Source organism: Scyliorhinus canicula, chromosome 9 (genome assembly GCF_902713615.1).
Source record: "Scyliorhinus canicula chromosome 9, sScyCan1.1, whole genome shotgun sequence".
NCBI classification, from domain to species: Eukaryota; Metazoa; Chordata; class Chondrichthyes; order Carcharhiniformes; family Scyliorhinidae; genus Scyliorhinus; species Scyliorhinus canicula.
The window spans coordinates 29,530,864-29,548,871 of NC_052154.1; the positions used below are offsets into that span (position 1 = coordinate 29,530,864).

At 42.5% G+C, this 18,008-nt stretch overlaps 1 protein-coding gene across 2 annotated transcripts in view; it reads right to left on the minus strand.

Annotated features, from left to right (window-relative positions):
• Positions 1 to 18,008, minus strand: part of wwp2 (WW domain containing E3 ubiquitin protein ligase 2) — a 260,110-nt gene that overhangs the window by 144,449 nt on the left and 97,653 nt on the right. For both annotated transcript variants that reach the window (XM_038806387.1, XM_038806386.1), the window contains exon 5: positions 7,483 to 7,620. In XM_038806387.1, the coding sequence (XP_038662315.1) occupies positions 7,483 to 7,620 (138 nt within the window). The remainder of the gene's footprint in view (positions 1 to 7,482; positions 7,621 to 18,008) is intronic.

An 18,008-nucleotide genomic window follows, 5' to 3' on the forward strand; every position in this document is an offset into this window, starting at 1 on the left:
AAAAGATGTCCTTGTCATTTATAATATAATAATAATCATCATCATCACTTATCGTCACAAGTAGGCTTCAATGAAGTTACCGTGAAAAGCCCCTAGTCGTCACATTCCAACGTCTGTTCAGGGAGGCCAGTAATGGAATTGAACCCACGCTGCTGTTTTGTTCTGCATTACAAGCCAGCTATTTAACCCAGTGTGCTAAACCAGCCAGCACAGACAAGTTCCACCAAGTAGCCTCTGCTGCACTGCAAATTCTAAAATTCCCCAGAAAACCAAATATTCTATGTGCTTTCATCTTCCTGGTCTCGCTTTTGATTTTGGACATAATCTCTGTGAAAATAAATAAAAATTGGCTGCGGGCAGCAAATACAAAATCATGAAGTCACTCAATTTTAAATTAGTTACAAAAAGTTACTTTTTATTTTAAATTTCGAGTACCCAATTCATTTTTTCCAATTAAGGGGCAATTTAGTGCGGCCAATCCACCTACCCTGCACATCTTTGACAAAGGATCAGATGGGCAGCATGGTAGCATAGTGGTTAGCACAGTTGCTTCACAGCTCCAGGGTCCCAGGTTCGATTCCCGGCTTGGGTCACTGCCTGTGCGGAGTCTGCACGTTCTCCTAGTGTCTGCGTGGGTTTCCTCCGGGTGCTCCAGTTTCCTCCCACAGTCCAAAGATGTGCAGGTTAGGTGGATTGGCCATGCTAAATTGCCCTTAGTGTCCAAAAAGGTTAAATGGGGATTATGGCAATAGGGTAGAGATGTGGGCTTGAGTAGGGTGCCCTTTGTAAGGGCCGGTGCAGACTCGATGGGCCGAATTACCTCCTTCTGCACTGTAAAGTCTGAATCTACGAGTCATAGATTCATGATTCTATGAATTCTATGCTCTGGTCTCGAAACGTTAGCTCTTTTCTCTCCCGACAGATGCTACCAGACTTGTTGAAATTTTCCAGCATTGTCTTTTTGGGTTCAGGTTCCAGTATCCGCAGTAATTTGCTTTTACCCTGCACATATTTTGGGTTGGCACGCAAACACAGGGAGAATGTGCAAACTCCAAATGGATAGTGACCCAGAGCCGGAATCGACCCTGGGACCTCAGCCCCATGAGACAGCAGTGCTAACCACTGCGCCAGCGTGCTGCCCTTACAAAAAGTTACGTGACTTAACATTATTTCTAGCTGTTTTTCAAAACTGTGTGAACAGATAAATAAATTAAAATTGGCAAAATCTGATGTAATTGAAAATAGCTATCGGCAATCCTTAGAATTTGAATTGATGTGGTATTAAGTCAAAAGGTCAAACTGTACATTGAACTGTTCAGATCAAACTAAACACAGAAGCTGTTTGCACATGTTTCAGTTCATGAATATATTTTTGAACTCAGAATTGAGACAGACAGAGTAGGGAAGGTCTCAATTTCAATGCCTGGTCTGTGCTAAGTTAGCTGATCTTAGCTAGAGTGATTGCTATTGCCCTCTGCATCCCCGAGGGGACGGGGAGTGGCTATCAAACTTTATTGCACTTTGTCTCACCTGCACCTCACTTACTTTCCAAATCAGGGTAACCTAATAAATTCCAATATGACCACCAGCAGAACACCTTTTATTGCTGAAAAGATAGACATGTTGCTGAAGTTTTTTGTCTTGCACTCATCAGGACAAATGCAAGTATGCCAAATTTCAAACTATCCCAACAATTTATATTACAGGAGAAAATGATGTTGAATTTGTCGCGCTTCGCTCTTGTAGTATAAGTTACAATCGTTTGAAATTTGAAATTCTTGTGTTTGTCTTGATAAGTACAAGACAACAAGCTTCAGCAGCATGTCTCTTTTCAGCAATATCAAGTTCTGTACTTCCAAGCAACTGTCTTTAAAAATTATTTTTACCAACCCAATTTGCACGATTCTGTTTTCTTGCAAATGAAAACAAAGACTTGGATGCAAATTTGCAATAATCTTGTTTAGAAGTTGATGCACAAGCATAATTGATTAGTGATCCATATTTTAAAATCAATAGTTAAATGACTCATTAGTACAACCAAACATTTTTCAAACTATATCACAAATAATAGGGGTAACATGTGTAAACTCTCCAATTTAATAAACCAAATCTTACAGGTTATTGGACACTCAATGACACAGACATAGTTTGGTCCGTCCACTTATTAAATTGGCCGATCTTTAGCAGAAAGACTCTTGACAGTCAATATTTTCACCTTTTGTTGCCGTGCTACTCAAAAGGCAGTGATATTGGCACTTCCATCTATATAACCCAGTTTGTGAAAATCCATGAAAAGTAGCAACATATTTAAGGAGTCAGGTTCCAATCTGGCTCCTGTGCTCATGAAAAACCTGTGATGTCAGACCACTTTCAGCACAGTAAATTTAGTGACAAGGAGCCTTGTGAATGAGGGCGTAGGCACAAAAGAAACTTAACCCGTGTAATGGAGCTAAAGATGGAGTGGACAAGCAATGAAGGGAGGCTGTCTTTCATGCAAGTTGTCAAGATAAGAAAGATAATTATATTTGGGTTTCGGACAGAGTTGTCATTTTGGCTTGGTGACATTCTTGGAGCATATGTTTTGGGAATCATTGGAAGATGAAATTGTGTTCACATTTCAGAGACAGTCAGACAATATAGTGGCAAAAAAACAATCATGTAAATTACAGGCTGGCGAACCGGAAATGTGTTGTAGGCATAATGTTGAGACCATCCTGAAGAAAGATCTGGTGGCATAATATACAATAATATTCAAATTAGTATTGCTTTATTGGAGATGGGGTGGTACAGCCACCACATTTGACAAAATTTGAGTTTTTTGAGAAGACATTCAAGCTTGTGGTTGAGGAGCTATGTGGATGTCATGTGCCTGGACTAAGCAAGGATTTTGACATGCTGTGGCATAGGAGATTGGTCCACACTGCGGATAAGCATTGATTGAGTGGACAGTTCACGCAAATGGATTGACAACTGGCTACAATTTACGCAGAAACTGTATTGGAGCAGTGGGAAGTTATTAGCAAGCATGAAACTTTTGCTAATCACATTATTTATCTATGATTTGAAATTGGGAATGGAGACAAAGCTGTTGAATTTTACAACTACGTGAAGGTGAAATGGGCAGGGTTGCAAACGCGAGCAGCCTTATCAGTTGAAAAGGGATAGAGATAGATTGGAAAGTTGGGCTGAGAAATTGCAGATAAACTTCACTGTCGACAAATGAGTTTGATTGATTGACATCTTTCCATCTGCAAGAGATAATGAAGCCTTAGATATTTGGTGAGATCAGATGAGATCATCATAGATTCATAGATCCCTACAATGCAGGAGGCCATTCGGCCCATCGAGCCTGCACCAACCCTTTGAAAGACCACCCCATTTCGGCCCAATCCTCCACCCTATCCCCATAACACCACCTACATTATGGACATGAAGGGGCAATTTAGCATGGCCAACACCTAACCTGCACATCTTTGGACTGTGGGAGGAAACCAGTGGACCCGGAGGAAACCCATGCAGATACAGGGTAAAAGGTGCAAACTCCACACAGTCACCCAAGGTCGGAATCAAACCCGGGTCCCTGGCGCTGTGAGGCAGCAGCGCTAACCACTATGCACTGTGGCTCCTGCTGCGATTGCTGTATTTCTTTTGGTGGATAAGGAGGCCAATTCTGGAAAGTGTGAAGTTATAAATTCATGTATGGAATGGACCGTCCAAGTAGGCAATCAAGGCTGATAACAGTAAGAGAGCTGGACAGACAAGTTGGTAAGAAAACCAATTGAGGGATTTACATTGTGAATGGTGCATTCTGATCTTTGGTGCTTTGGGGCCACACCGGAGGTCTTTAATGTGTCTGTACATTCCCATGTAAAATACTGCAAAAAAAGTAAGAGAATTCAGAAAGGTGAATCAATGCTTGGTGAAAGGTAAATTTGGAAGATGCTTTTAAAGGAGAGAGGTCGTACAGCAAACTTGACATTGTGGAGCCAATTCTTTGAAAGGCCCACAATAAAACATGGGGTGAAAACAATATTAACTTATAGTTGAATGAGCACTGCTTGTATACTGGGGTTGTTGGGCAGGAGGAGATTGCAGAGGGATGAAGGGACTGCCACTGATCAAAGACAAATCAATTAAGCAGCTGCACTGAGCAGCTGACAACACCCCTCGAGTACCAATTGAAAAATTGATACCCAATGATCTTGCTCATTGTGGACCTCTGGATGACAGGCTTCATCAGACTCAAGAAACAGAAGCTTTATATTGTACTTTTATTGTGAACAAACATCCCAAGGCATTTCACAGGCACACAAGGCTGGATTCTCCCGCCGAGCCTGCCGTATGCATGCCACAGGTGAGCCACATACAATGGAGAACTCCATTGACCTCGGGCGGGGTTCTCCGGTTGCCGGGTGTACGTGGCCGGATAATGCCACCCATAGTCAAAGAGATGGGTTTCGGAAGGAGTAGAGAGCAACAGAAGGGCTGAAGAGGGAGATCAAGAGTGTGGCCCAGGTAGATAAAGGCACAGCTGTAAATAGTGTGGTGGAGGTAGGAATATAAATCCTAAAATAAAGAGAGTGGTGGGGGGAATGGAGGAGGGGCGAGTGGGGCTTTAGGGCTGGAGGAAGCGGAGAGGGACAAAACCATGGACGGATTTAAACATCAAAATTAGATTTTTAAAATGCGTTTTATAGAGTGCAGGTCAGCTACGACAGGAATAATGATTGAACAGAATTGGATATGGCAAAGGAAACAGTGTTCAGGAAAAACTGAAGATTGTAAAGGATGGAAGGCCAGCCAGGAGAGTCAAGTTTTGAAGTGACAAAGGCATGTATTACTCTTTCAGCAGTTAACGGGCTAAGATAGGGTGGGAGCAAGTGACGTTGTGAAGTGGAAGTAGACAGTCTCTGTGATGGAGAGAATGCTCAGTTTAGCATCAAATAGCTGAGGGTGCAACCAGGGGCTGGTTTAGCACGGCGGGCTAAACAGCTGACTTGTAATGCAGAACAAGGCCAGCAGCGTGGGTTCAATTCCCCTACCGGCCTCCCCAAACAGGCGGCGGAATGTGGCGACTAGGGGCTTTTCACAGTGACTTAATTGAAGCCTACTTGTGACAATAAGCGATTATTATTATTGCAAAGTATCTGGTTTTGCTTGAGACAGTGGTATTGGAGAAGGATGGAATTAGTTCATAATGTTGACCAAGGATGATAGCTATGGCCTTCCCAATATTTAATGGGAAAAATGAACCTCATGCAAGCCTCCTTGAACATATTATTAAAAGCAAATGCACAAGTCCAAAAAGTAATCAAAAAGGTGAATGGAGTGATGGCCTTTATCTCTCGGTAGTTGGAATATGAAAGTAAGAAAACCTTCCATGAGTTGCACAGAACTTTGGTTGGATTACTACGTCCAGTTCTCGGCACAAAAACCCAGAAAAGATATGTTAATCTGGGAGAGGTGAGACTATCAGAATGATGTCAGGGTTTAAAGGATGCAATTACGATAGCAGGACACATAAGTTTGCTTTTGATTCTGAGGTTAGAAGGTTGACAAGTGATTTACTTGAGGTATTTAAAATATTAAAGAGATTTAATGAGATAGATACAAAGAAACTAATTTATCTGCTGGCAGAATATAGAACTAGAGGGCATAATGAATATTAGGCCTTCTGGAATGGAAATCCGGTTACACTTCCCTTACGAAGAATACTGGAAATGTTGAACTTGTTCCCACAATGCTGTGGATTCCAGGGCAATTGAAATGTTCATAATTAAAATCAATATTTTTTTGTTGGAGAAGGACATCAAGGAATATGCAAATGGAGTTGGGGTGCAGATCCACCATGATCTAATTAAATGGTGGAACATACCCACAGGCTGAAAGACTTTCACTTGTTCCTATATGGTCCCAGTTGAAGCACCAAATTAATAAAATCACAGTAATTATCCAAAAAGTGCCCAATAGGTTAAGGTGACTAGAATCCATGGTTTAAAGTTTCCTTTCAAATAGCTTTGGCTTTCTCAGAGCACAATTATGCCATTTTTTATCAATTAGTATTGAAACGTACTTACATAAGGTCTACTCTCCAGTCTACGGTTATTGAATAACTTAACAAAATGTAAACTTTTAATATGGTTAGAATTATTCTACTGCAATCCTCCAAGTTCTAAAAGCATAATGATCAAACAAATTTTACACAATCTTCAAAGCACATCCTAAAGCTTTCAATAATCAAAATTAATTATTTTACAAATCACCTTCAGACCTTTGGTCAACATACCAAAACTATGAGGAGAACACAAAGAAAATGGATTAACAGACATACAAAGCACCTCATAAAGCCAATACCTCACTATCTTCTGTGGTAGTCAAAAGTGAGAGGGGCCTAGAATTCAGGCTCTGCAGGGCTCTCATCAACTTATAGCTAAAGATGAAGACTTCAAGTGTAATGTTTGCATACACCTCAGTATTGTTTTTTAGCATTCTGGCTTATTGTAGCAACAAAACTTTTGTTTTCTGGTTTTTAAAGAAAATAGTCTATCTACAAATTGTTTTAAGTTCCCAATAATTTTCAGATTTATAACAAATTCAATGTCCTTTCAATTCAAGATGAAAGCACTGTGAAATTTTGTACAATAAATTTATAAACCTAACAGCGTTCGTCATTTACAATTTCTACAAATGATACATACCCGAAGGGTGAAAAGAACCTAGTATTAGACATGATAATGCCATTATGATGAATTAAATTATTGTTGGAATCACATTAGAGGAGCTGCAAATTAACAGGTGATGAATTTACTATGTAAAAATATGGCTCTCATTTGGTCCAAGTCATTGATATGCAGTGTTGTAATAGATATTGTCAATAAAAGTCAATGAACTATAAGCAAATATTTTGAAATGATTGCAGAATTAGCTGTTGTAAAAACCCCTATTTTGCTAATAGGTTTAAGTGCCAATGTAGATTTTCTTTCAGTCAACTTAAGATTGACTACTAATAAATGCTAAGGTTACAATCAACTGGAAATGGCAAACATTAAACAAAATTTGACTGCTTGAAATTAACAACTTTGCAGTATAATTTACACCAAAATAAAGTAAGGTAACATATAGAGTCCAACTGAGTATAGGTTGCTGCTATCATGTGCTTGTAAAAAAAATACATATTTTAAGACGGTATTAAAACCATGATTATGTTTTATCAGAATCAATTTAAGACAAGCAACAACAACAGCACAGAAACTCTGTCAAATTAAACTATTAGAGATGTAGTAAATTGAATTTTGCCACTTTTATCACCACAAAATATAATTTGTTTTGAAGAACAAACTTACCAGTTTTAATACTAACTATAAAAAACACATTCTCATTGAAGAGCTGCAAATCAATTAAGGTGCATTAAGTAATTTCTTATGTATGACCCATCACCCGCAATCCGAGCATCAGAATGAACCATGTGTGTGCAGTACTTACTTTCTGTCATGATGGTGCCATTCGGCAAATTTCCCAAGTCAACATTAAGGCCATCCAGGCAAACAGTCAATTCACCGCTGCACACAACACCACTTTTGTTTCCCACCTGAAGGTTCAAATTTAGCTGAATGTTCTCCACTGTGAGCAAGAAAAAGTGAGGAAAAAAATGGTTTGATTAAGTTTGTTATTTCTCTGTCACTCACAAGTGAGAAAATACCATGGGCAGTTTTCATGTCACCAAGTTTCTACAAAGACCTTCTGTTGAATCACACCCGAATTCAAAACTTTTTCAGTTTATGGCTGGATGCAGAGACAGATTTTTTTTTCAAACGTTCCATTCTATATTATTCTAACACTGAGAACAAAATGCTTTTGTCATTCCCCCATCTTTAATGCAGATGGCTTCACAAACACCACTACTGAGTTGATTTACATGATCTGGGTAAGTTACAGTAAATTTCATCTCGGAGAGTATCTCCCTGTACTTTGCGTTACCCCTGATGGTATAGTGAGACTGGGCCTCACCACGGTGTAACTTTTATGGCCGAGCACATTTGTACTCAAACTAGCCCACGATTATTTCACGTACATTTTAGCAAATGTATTTGATTTGCAACCCAATGAATTGCATGCACCACACCGCTCCATTCACAAATGTAATCTAAAGCAACATTAAACCTTTTTAAGCATTTGGAATGTTTTGCTACAATTAAAATATGCATTTAATTTCTGATATAAAATCAGTCAAATTTATATTTTATTTGTGAATCACTTAGATTCAGCAAATTCCTTATTGCCAAACCTACACCACATGTACTGCTGTGGCTCGCTCACCACCACCTTCTCAAGCACAATGCGGGATGGGTAACAAATACTGGCCTAGCCAGTGAAGCCCACGTCCCATAAAAATGTATTCAAAAAATACAAAAATGGCTTACAATTACCCAATAAACAATGCTTAACAATACAATGAAACAATGACTCCAAACTACTATCTTTATCCCCACTCAAACAGCACCCATCTCAGATAAACATCCACTTTTAAATGCAGTTAATAAACTCAGAAATATTTGCTTAATAGCACCTTGGATACCTTGCTTGAGAAAAAGATATCCTTCAAGACCCAACTTTCAGATTCTTGACAATCTCAAATTACAGTTGAACATGCCAACCTTTGAAACTGCTCCTGTCCTGTTCACAGACAAATCTTTAATTCACTGTTTTGAGAGATACACGGCTCTGGTCCACAGACAGATCATAACTTACTGTTTTGAGAGCAGCTGCCAGAGTGTCCACATTCAAATCATTAACTGAATTTCAAAACTGAACACTCAACACCTGACTGTTCAGAACCTCCTACTAACATCATCTTACTAAGCAAAAGACAATAGGCGGGATTCTCCAGTCTCCGATGCCGAAATCGCATTCGGCAACCGGCCTGAGAATCCCGCGTCATGACTGAATCGGGGGTAACGGCACTTTTGCGATGCTCCGCCCCTCCAAAGCGGCGTACTCTCTTGAGTACGCCGCGCGCCGTACCAACTGCCTCAGGACATTGCCTGAGGCCCACCCCTCGATGCTCCGCCCTGATTGGAGTTCCCGACGGCGTCGGTCGAGTGTGGTCTCATCCTTCAGTAACTCAGCGTGGCAGCTGCAGACTCAGTCCAGCGCCGCCACAGTCGGGGGTGGGCTGATCCACGGGCAGTGGGGACTTTGCCAGGGGCTGGGGGCACTGTTGGGGGGGGGGGGGGGGGGGTGTCTGGTGTGCACGGACTGGCCAAAGGGGAGCACTATTTCGCAGGCCAGGTCTGCGAGGAGCTGGCTCTATGTTGCACGGCGCGGCCGCTGTAGGCCGCCGCTGTGCGCATGCGTGGCCGTGGACCCGACAATTTTCCGGGTCGTATCGGCAACTACAGCCGGGTGCTCTACGCTGCCTTGATGCTAGCCCCCAGCCAAACGGAGGATCTGCCATTTTGTCTGTCGTAAAACGCCACCGTTCCCACGCCGGCGTGGGCACATAGCCTGAAAAACGGGGAATCCAGCCAACTGTCTCTAATTATTGACTCGCCAGGAAACCTCATTTATAAAAACAAAATTCCATTCACCCAACCGTTAGGATGCTTTAATTGCACTTCTGTGTCCAAAAAGCCTGCTGCCTTTCAAAACAGGATTTTTAGAAATATGACTGCGTAAATCACACGCTAATCCAGGCTTTTAATACTTACTGCACCAAATGCATATAATACAATATATCTGAAATTTCTACATTCATCAATTATAGGATTACATGAATAGAATTATTGAGTGCCAAAGCAGGGAATTAATGCTGTACCTTAATAAAGTTCTGCCTCGGTCACAACTAGAGCATTGCACCACATAACTGGAAGGATGTGGAGAGTCCTGGAGAGGGTGCAGGGCAGATTTACCAGAATGGCTCCAAGGATTTTTTTTTTGGGGGGGGGGGGGGGCAGTCTTAGTTAAAGAGAAAATTTGGCAAGATTATGATAGGCTTAGATATTGGATTATAAAAGCATTTGTAAGTCTGTAAAAATAAAAAGATTAGTGAAGAGAAATGAAGGTATGCTTCTTAACAGTCCAGAATGGGACCATTTATAATAAAGGACAAGGAAGTGGCAGAGCAATTAAACAACTAGTTTAGTTCTGTCCACATAGAAGAAAACATAGAAAATTTCCCAGAATTGCGAGGGAACCAAGGGACTAGTGAAGAGCAGGAACAGAAGGAAATTAGTGTAAAATGGTGCTGGACAAATTAATGCGACTGAAAGTCGATAAATCCCCAGGGCCTGATAATCTACATCCCAGGATATTAAAGGAGATGGCCATGGAAATAGCGGATGCGTTGATTGTCACATTCCAAAATGTTGTAGAGTCTTAAATAGTCCTAGCAGATTGGAGGATGGCAAATGTAATTCCATTATTTAAAAAAGGATGGGGACAATATAAAAGAATTACAGAGTGGTTGGCCAAACATCAGTAGTGGGGAAAATGCTCGATTTTATTGTAAAGGGCGTGATCTATCAGCCTCTCCGCGCCGACTCAGGATCTGACAGGTACATTGCGCGGGATTTCGCAAGGTGTAGCGATCTGGATCCCACCCATTGAAGTCACAGTTAATCTCACTTGAATGTCTATGCTGGATTACCCAGCGGCCGGGATTGAACGGTGTTGCCTCGGAGACCAAGAGTGGGTGCCATTTAACGCTGGTTTCCACAAACGTGGACCAGGCATACTGGCACTTGGTGGTCTCCCAGGTGTTTTGGAGCCTCTCTGGGGGTTGGCTCTGGGCAGGGTGGTACTCTGACACCCCCAATGCCAGCCTGAAATCTTGGCAGTCACCCGGGTGCCACCCTGGCTGTGCAGGGAGCTGAGGTGGCACTGCCAGGGTGGCAGGGGCACAGTCAGGGTGCGAGGCTGGCTGTACCAAGGTGCCCAGGTAGCATCTTGCCCGTGCCAGGGATCAGGTCCATGGATGCCTTGCCCTTATGAGGTGGGGTGGGGGGTGGTTCAATGATCCCCTTATTGGGGCATTACATAGAATTTACAGTGCAGAAGGAGGCCATTCGGCCCATCGAGTCTGCACCGGCTCTTGGAAAGAGCACCCTACCCCTACCAAGATCAACACCTCCACCCTATCCCCATAACTCAGTAACCCCACCCAACACTAAGGGCAATTTTGGACACTAAGGACAATTTATCATGGCCAATCCACCTAACCCGAACATCTTTGGACTGTGGGAGGAAACCCACGCAGACACGAGGAGAATGTGCAGACACCGCACAGTGACCCAAGCCGAAATCGAACCTGGGACCCTGGAGCTGTGAAGCGATTGTGCTATCCACAATGCTACCGTGCTGCGGGGGGGGTGTCCCGAGCTGAGGGCACCACTGATCTCTTCCTGCCATGGCAGGCAGAGCAGGAAATGGGACTGTGCGGCCTTGGCAGGGTGTTCCTTGCCGAAGCCCGAAAATGAAGCAGAATCCTGTTTAATAGCTGCTTGCATCGGGAAATACCAGGCTAAAAAGTGCCTGACGTGAGGCTTGGTTTCACTTCTGTTAAATCTCGTCCAGAGGATGTGATAACAGGACACTTAAAAAATATCAACTGGATGAGACAAAGTCAACATGTATTTATGAAATGTTTTACAACCCTGAGTGTTTTGAGGGTGAAATTCGTAGAATAGATAAAGTAGAACCAAATGGATGTGATGCATTTGGATTAGAAAGCTTTTGATGAAGTCCCACATAACAGGTCAGTGTGTAAAATTAAAGCACATTGCATTGGGGATAATGTATTAACATGGATTGGGAATTGGTTAGCAGACAGGAAACAGAGTAGGAATAGATGGGTCTTTTTTGGAATGGCAGGCAGTGACTAGTGGGGCATCGCAGGGAGCAGTGCCTGGGTCCAGCTATTCACTATAGACATCAATGGCTTGGATGAGGGCAACAAATGTAATATTTCCAAGTTTGCTGATGAAGCAAAACTAGGTGGGAATGTGAGTGGTGAAGAGGATGTTAAGAGGCTTCAAGATGATTTAGCCGAGTTGAGTGAGTGGAAAAATACAAGGCAGATACAGTATAATGTGGATGTGTGGTTATCCACTTCAGTAGGAAAAGCAGCATGGCAAATTATTATTTAAATGGTGATAGATTGGGAAATGTTTATGTATAAAGGGGCCTGGATATCATTGCACACCAACCATTGAAAGCAAGCATGTAGATGTTAAAAAAAGGTTAAGCAGACAAATGGAAGGGCGGCAAGTGGCCCAGTGGTTAGCACTGGGACTACGGCGCTGAGAACCTGGGTTTGAATCCCGGCCCTGGGTTACTGTCCGTGTGGAGTTTGCACATTCTTCTGTGTCTGTGTGGGTTTCACCCCCACAACCCAAAGTTGTGCTAGTTAGGTGGATTGGCCACACTAAATTGCCCCTTAATTGGGAAAAAAAAATAATTGGGTACTCTAAATTTATAAATAAAAAATAAAAATAAAAAAAAGCCGGCAAATGGTATATTGGCCTTCATTGCAAGAGGATTTGAGAACAGGAGCAAGGATATCTTATTGCAGCTGTACAGGGCCTTGGTGAGATAACACTTGGAGTACAAAGAACAAGGAATAATACAGCACAGGAACAGGCCCTTAGACCCTCCAAGCCTGCACCGATCATGATGCCTGTCTAAACTAAAGCCTTGTGCACTTCTGGGGTCCGTATCTCCCTATTCCCATCCTATTCATGTATCCATCAAGATGTCTCTTGAAGGTCTCTATTGTATATGCTTCTACAACCTCCCCCAGCAGCGATTTGCAGGCACTCACCCTCTGTGTAAAATACTTGCCTCTCACCTTAAAGCTATGTCCACTAGTAATTGATTTTTCCACCCTGGGAAGACTGTCCACTCTGTCCATGAAACTCAATTTTGTAAATCTCTATCAGGTCGCGCCTCAACCTCCTTCGTTCCAACAAAAACAATCCGACTTTATCCAACCTCGCCTCACAACTAATACCCTCTAGACCTGGCAACATCTTGGTAAACCTCTTCTGTACCCTCTCCAAAGCATGCACATCCTTCTGGTAATGTGGCAACCAGAATTGTATACAGTATTCCAAATCAGACCTAAATAAGGTGCCACACAGCTGCAGCATGACTTGCCAATTTTTATATTCAATGCCCTGACTGATGAAGGCAATCATGCCGTATGCCGTCTTGACCACCTTATCCACCTGCGTTGGCACTTTCAGAGATCTTTGGACCTGTACGCCCAGATGTCTCTGCCTGTCAATACTCCTAAGGGTTCTGCCATTTACTGTATAATTCCCACCTGTATTAGACCTTCCAAAATGCATTGCCTCACATTTGTCCGGATTAAACTCCATCTGCCTTTTCTCCACCCAAGTCTCCAACGTCCTGCTATATCCTCTGATAATCCTCTTCACTATCCGTAACTCCACCGATCTTGGTGTCATCCGCAAATTTACTAATCAGACCACCCACATTTTCCTTCAAATCATTTATATATACTGCGAACAACAAAGGTCTCAGCACCGATCCCTGAGGAACACCACTAGACACAGGCTTCCATTCAGAGTCACTAGTCACAGCCTTCCATTCAGAGAAGCCCCCTTCCACTGCTATCCCCTGTCTTCTATGACCAAGCCAGTTCTGCATCCATCTTGCCAGCTCACCTATGATCCCGTGTGGCTTCACCTTTTGTACCAGTCTGCCATGAGGGACCATGTCAAAGGTTTAATTGAAGTCCTTGTAGACAACATCCACTGCCCTTCCTTCATCAATCATTTTCATTACTTCTTTAAAAAACTTGATCAATTTAGTGAGACTCGATCTCCCCTTCACAAAACCATGCTGCCTATCACTTGGGTGGCATGGTATCACAGTTAGCACTTTTGTTTCACGGCGCCAGGGTCGATTCCCGGCTTGGGTCACTGTGCGGAGTCTGCACGGGTTTCCTCCGGGTGCTCCGGTTTCCACCCACAAGTCCCGAATGACGCGCTGTCAGGTAATTTGGACATTCTGAATTCGCCCTCCGTGTACCCAACAGGCGCCGGAATGTGGCGACTTGGGGCTTTTCACAGTAACTTCACTGCAGTGATAATGTAAGCCTACGTTGACAATAAAGAATATTAAATTAATAAGTTCATTCCAAATGTGAGTAAATCCTGTCCCTAAGAATCCTTTCCAATAATTTCCCTGGCACTCGCGTAAATCCAACTGGCCTATAATTTCCTGGATTATCCCTGCTTCCCTTCTTAAACAAAGGAACAACATTTGGTATCCTCCAGTCCTCTGGGACCTCATCTGTAGTCAATGAGGATACAAAGATTTCTGTCAATGCCCAGCAATTTCTTCCTTTGCCTCCCTGTGTGCAGTTTTGGTCTCCTTATCTAGGAAAGAGAGAGTGCAGCAAATGTTCACCAGACCGCTTCCTGGGATGGCAGGTTTATTGTATGAGGAGAGATTGGATTGACTAGGCCTGCATTCACTGGAGTTTAGAAGAATGAGAGGGAATCACATCAAAATATATAAAATTCTGACAGGACCGGACCCGCAGGTTGCAGAACTGATGTTCTCCCTGGCTGGGGGGCCGAGAATAAGGGGTGATAGACTCAGAATACAGGGAAGGTGATTTAGGGCCGAGATGAGGAAAAATGTCTTCATTCAGAGGGCGGTGAACCTGTGGAATTCTCTACCACAGACGGTTGCGGAGGCTAAGTCACTGAATATTTTTAAGAAGGAAATAGGTAAGATTTCTCGACTCTCAAGGCATCACCAGATATGGGGAGTAAACAGGACTATGGCTTAGAGATAGATCATCGGCCATGATCACATTGAATGGCAGAGCAGGTTCAAGGGGCCGAATAGCTTACCCCCTGCTTCTATTTTCTATTTCCCAAAGCACTTCCCATTAGCTAGTTGCACGAGGACTAGGGGGACACAAATTTAAGATTTTGGACAAGAGATACAGGGGGAAATGTTAAGACGTTCTAATGCAGTGGGTGGTAAACGTGGAACTTGGTGCCCATGGGGGTGGTGGAATAATTTCAAAAGGAAAGTGGGAAAGGAAAGCAATTTAGAAATTAATTTGCAGGGCAACATGAATGGAGCAGGGAAGTAGGAGTGACTGGATTGCTCCACAGGAGCTCTCATGGACTCAAAGAGAGCCAGATTGCTTTGTTCTGTGGTGTAAATAACACTATGATACTAAATACACATTCCAGCAGGGATTACTGGGGAGAGATAAGAATTCTACCTGATGTTTCTCCCCCTACTGAAACCAAACCTTCTATTGCCACTCAGCTGAATTTCTTCAACAAAGCAGAAGCTACAAGTTCCATGATTAACATTATTGTATTCTAAAAGTGACCAAGTCAAACTCGGGTATATTTGGAGATGACAGCAGAATGAGATGCTGTGGGATAAACTCACGAGCAACAGCCCAAAAAATCAATTGTTGCATGAAGACGAGATAATTCATCCAGTGCATGGTAAGAGTTGCTATTCTGCTATTCATACTTCTCATCAGTTCTGCATTTGCAAATGCCTGAAAACAGAGGATCCCAGTACTTAAATGAAGCAGTTGATGTGGTGCGGAGCCAGAATGGATAGCATGGTCCACGGTTAATCTTGGTTTGTACTGAGTTGGTCAATATCTGTTGGGACATTAGCGGCTAGCTCAGTTCCAAACTAAGCAGGAGGGGAAAGACTATGAATATTATTAGCTCTTAGCTGTCAGCCAGTGATGCTGCTAGAACGTACCTCAAACTCCTTTATATCTCCCACGTAGCACAGCCTGCCAGCACATTATCTGGGCACCAAGAATTAAACTTGGATGAGATACTATAGATAGCTGGCTCCTACCCAGCACAAATCATGACCAGGAAAGGAAGCACAAAACAAGACATCTGGAGGAGGTGGGGTTGCGGTGAAGGAGTGCATGAGAGAAGAGGACAAACAAGAGTGAAAAATTGTCCTGGCAGGATGTTAAGGTTTATTCCCAGAATTTCAAAGCCAAATAAATTCTCAATTTCAGTGGGGCCATTGAAGAGGGGCAATGTGAGTGGCCAGGTAATTTCGAGGGGAAAAGGAGAATAACAGTCTGAAAAATAAAATGTCAGCTCAGCCGGTTATTGGATAGGCACATGGAGCACACCAGAATGACAGGGAGTGGGATAGCTTAATCTTGGTTTTGGACAATGCTCGACACAACATCGAGGGCCAAAGGGCCGGTTCTGTGCTGTACTGTTCTATGTTCTGTGTTCAAACAATCCATTCTCAGTCACACATGTATCTTCAAGTAAACAATTACAGAGCAGATTGTCTGATTGCACTGTTAGATAAGAAACATACATAGAATTACAAAAAATCTATAGCACTGAAACAGACCATTCAAATCAACAAGCCCAATAAACTGATCAGTGCCTGGACCGCAATTGTTTACAATATATATTAATAACTTGGAGGAAGGGAGCGAATGCACTGTCGCTAAATTTGCAGACAACACAAAAATACGTGGAAAGGCAAGTTTGTAAAGATATTGATAGGTAAAGTAAGTGGGCAAAAAGTTGGAATGTAGGAAAATGTGAGGTTGTTCATTTTGGAAAGGAGAACAAAAGAACAGAGCATTATTTAAATGGAGGAAGACAAGAAAGATGCAGCACAAAGAGACTTTGGGTACTAGTGCATGAAACACAGAAAGCTAGCACACAGGGGCAGCAAATAATCAGGAAAGGGGGTTGGAGTATAAGAATGGGGAAGTCTTGCTACAACTGTACAAGGTACTACTGAGACCGCATCTGGATTACTATGAGCAGTTTGGTCCACTTATTTAAGGAAAGGTATTATTTCATTGGAGGCAGTTTAGAGAAGGTTCACAAAGATGATCCCCAGTATGGAGGGATTGTCTAATGAGCAAAGATGAAACAGGTTAGGACTCTACTCATTGAAATTTAGATTAATGAGGTGATCTCATTGAAATATTTAGGATACTTAAGAGGCTTGACAGGGTAAATGTTAAGAGAAAGTTTGCCCTCATAGGACAGTCTAGGATTAGACAGCATAGTCTCAGAATAAAGGGGTGCCAATTTAAGACAGAAATGAGGAGGAGGTTCTTCTCCAGACGGTTGTGAGTCTTTGGAACTCCTTGCCACGGAGATATGTGGGGGCAGGTTCCTTGTGTATATTTAAGGTTTAAATAGATTATTGATCAGTAAGGAAATCAAGAGTTATGGAGAAAGAGCAGGAAAGTGGACGTGAGGAATGTTAGATCAGCCATGATCCTATTGAATGGCAGAGCAGGTTCGAGGGGCCAAACTCCTGTTCCTATTTCTTATGGTCCCTAACTCTGATCTCTTACACAAGTGAAAAATATTTCTTCTGTCACATCTACTCTACAAGTTCACCTTCTCTTTGCTAGGCAAGTGTTCCAGTCTGTTCTTTTCTGATTGTTTACCTCAGTTAAGTCAACAAAGAGAAGACGTGGCGTTTATACAATAATTTTGCTGAAATGCAATCTGAAATAACTGAACGTAATCAAAGTTAATTTGCAAGTATCAGTGCTTGGGTCCTAGCTATTGTAAGAGTCCTTCCTGTTGGTTCCCTTTTTACCCCCCTTTCTTTTATTTTTGCTGTTACATTTTTGATCCATGGATGATTTATGGACATGTGCCTTTAAGGCAGCCTGCCATTTTAATTCAAGCAGAAGATAGCCTTGTTCTGTGCCTTTAATGCAAGCAGCTTATGTCAGTCGTGGGAGGGATCAGTGACTGAATTGGCTGGTGGCCAAGGAAGTCGCCATAAAAGGCTGTGTTCTTCCCGGTACCAGGTGGTGATTGGATCTGTTCCCATGGTTCAGAGATTCCGTTTTGCTTTGGCAGCTAAGAGAGAAGGCCTCACATTTTCCCCCACTATGTTTTTCCAGATATCATCATCTAATTCTCACCAAATGGTCAATGTGGGAACCAACTCTCTCTACAGAAAAGATTGATGCAAGC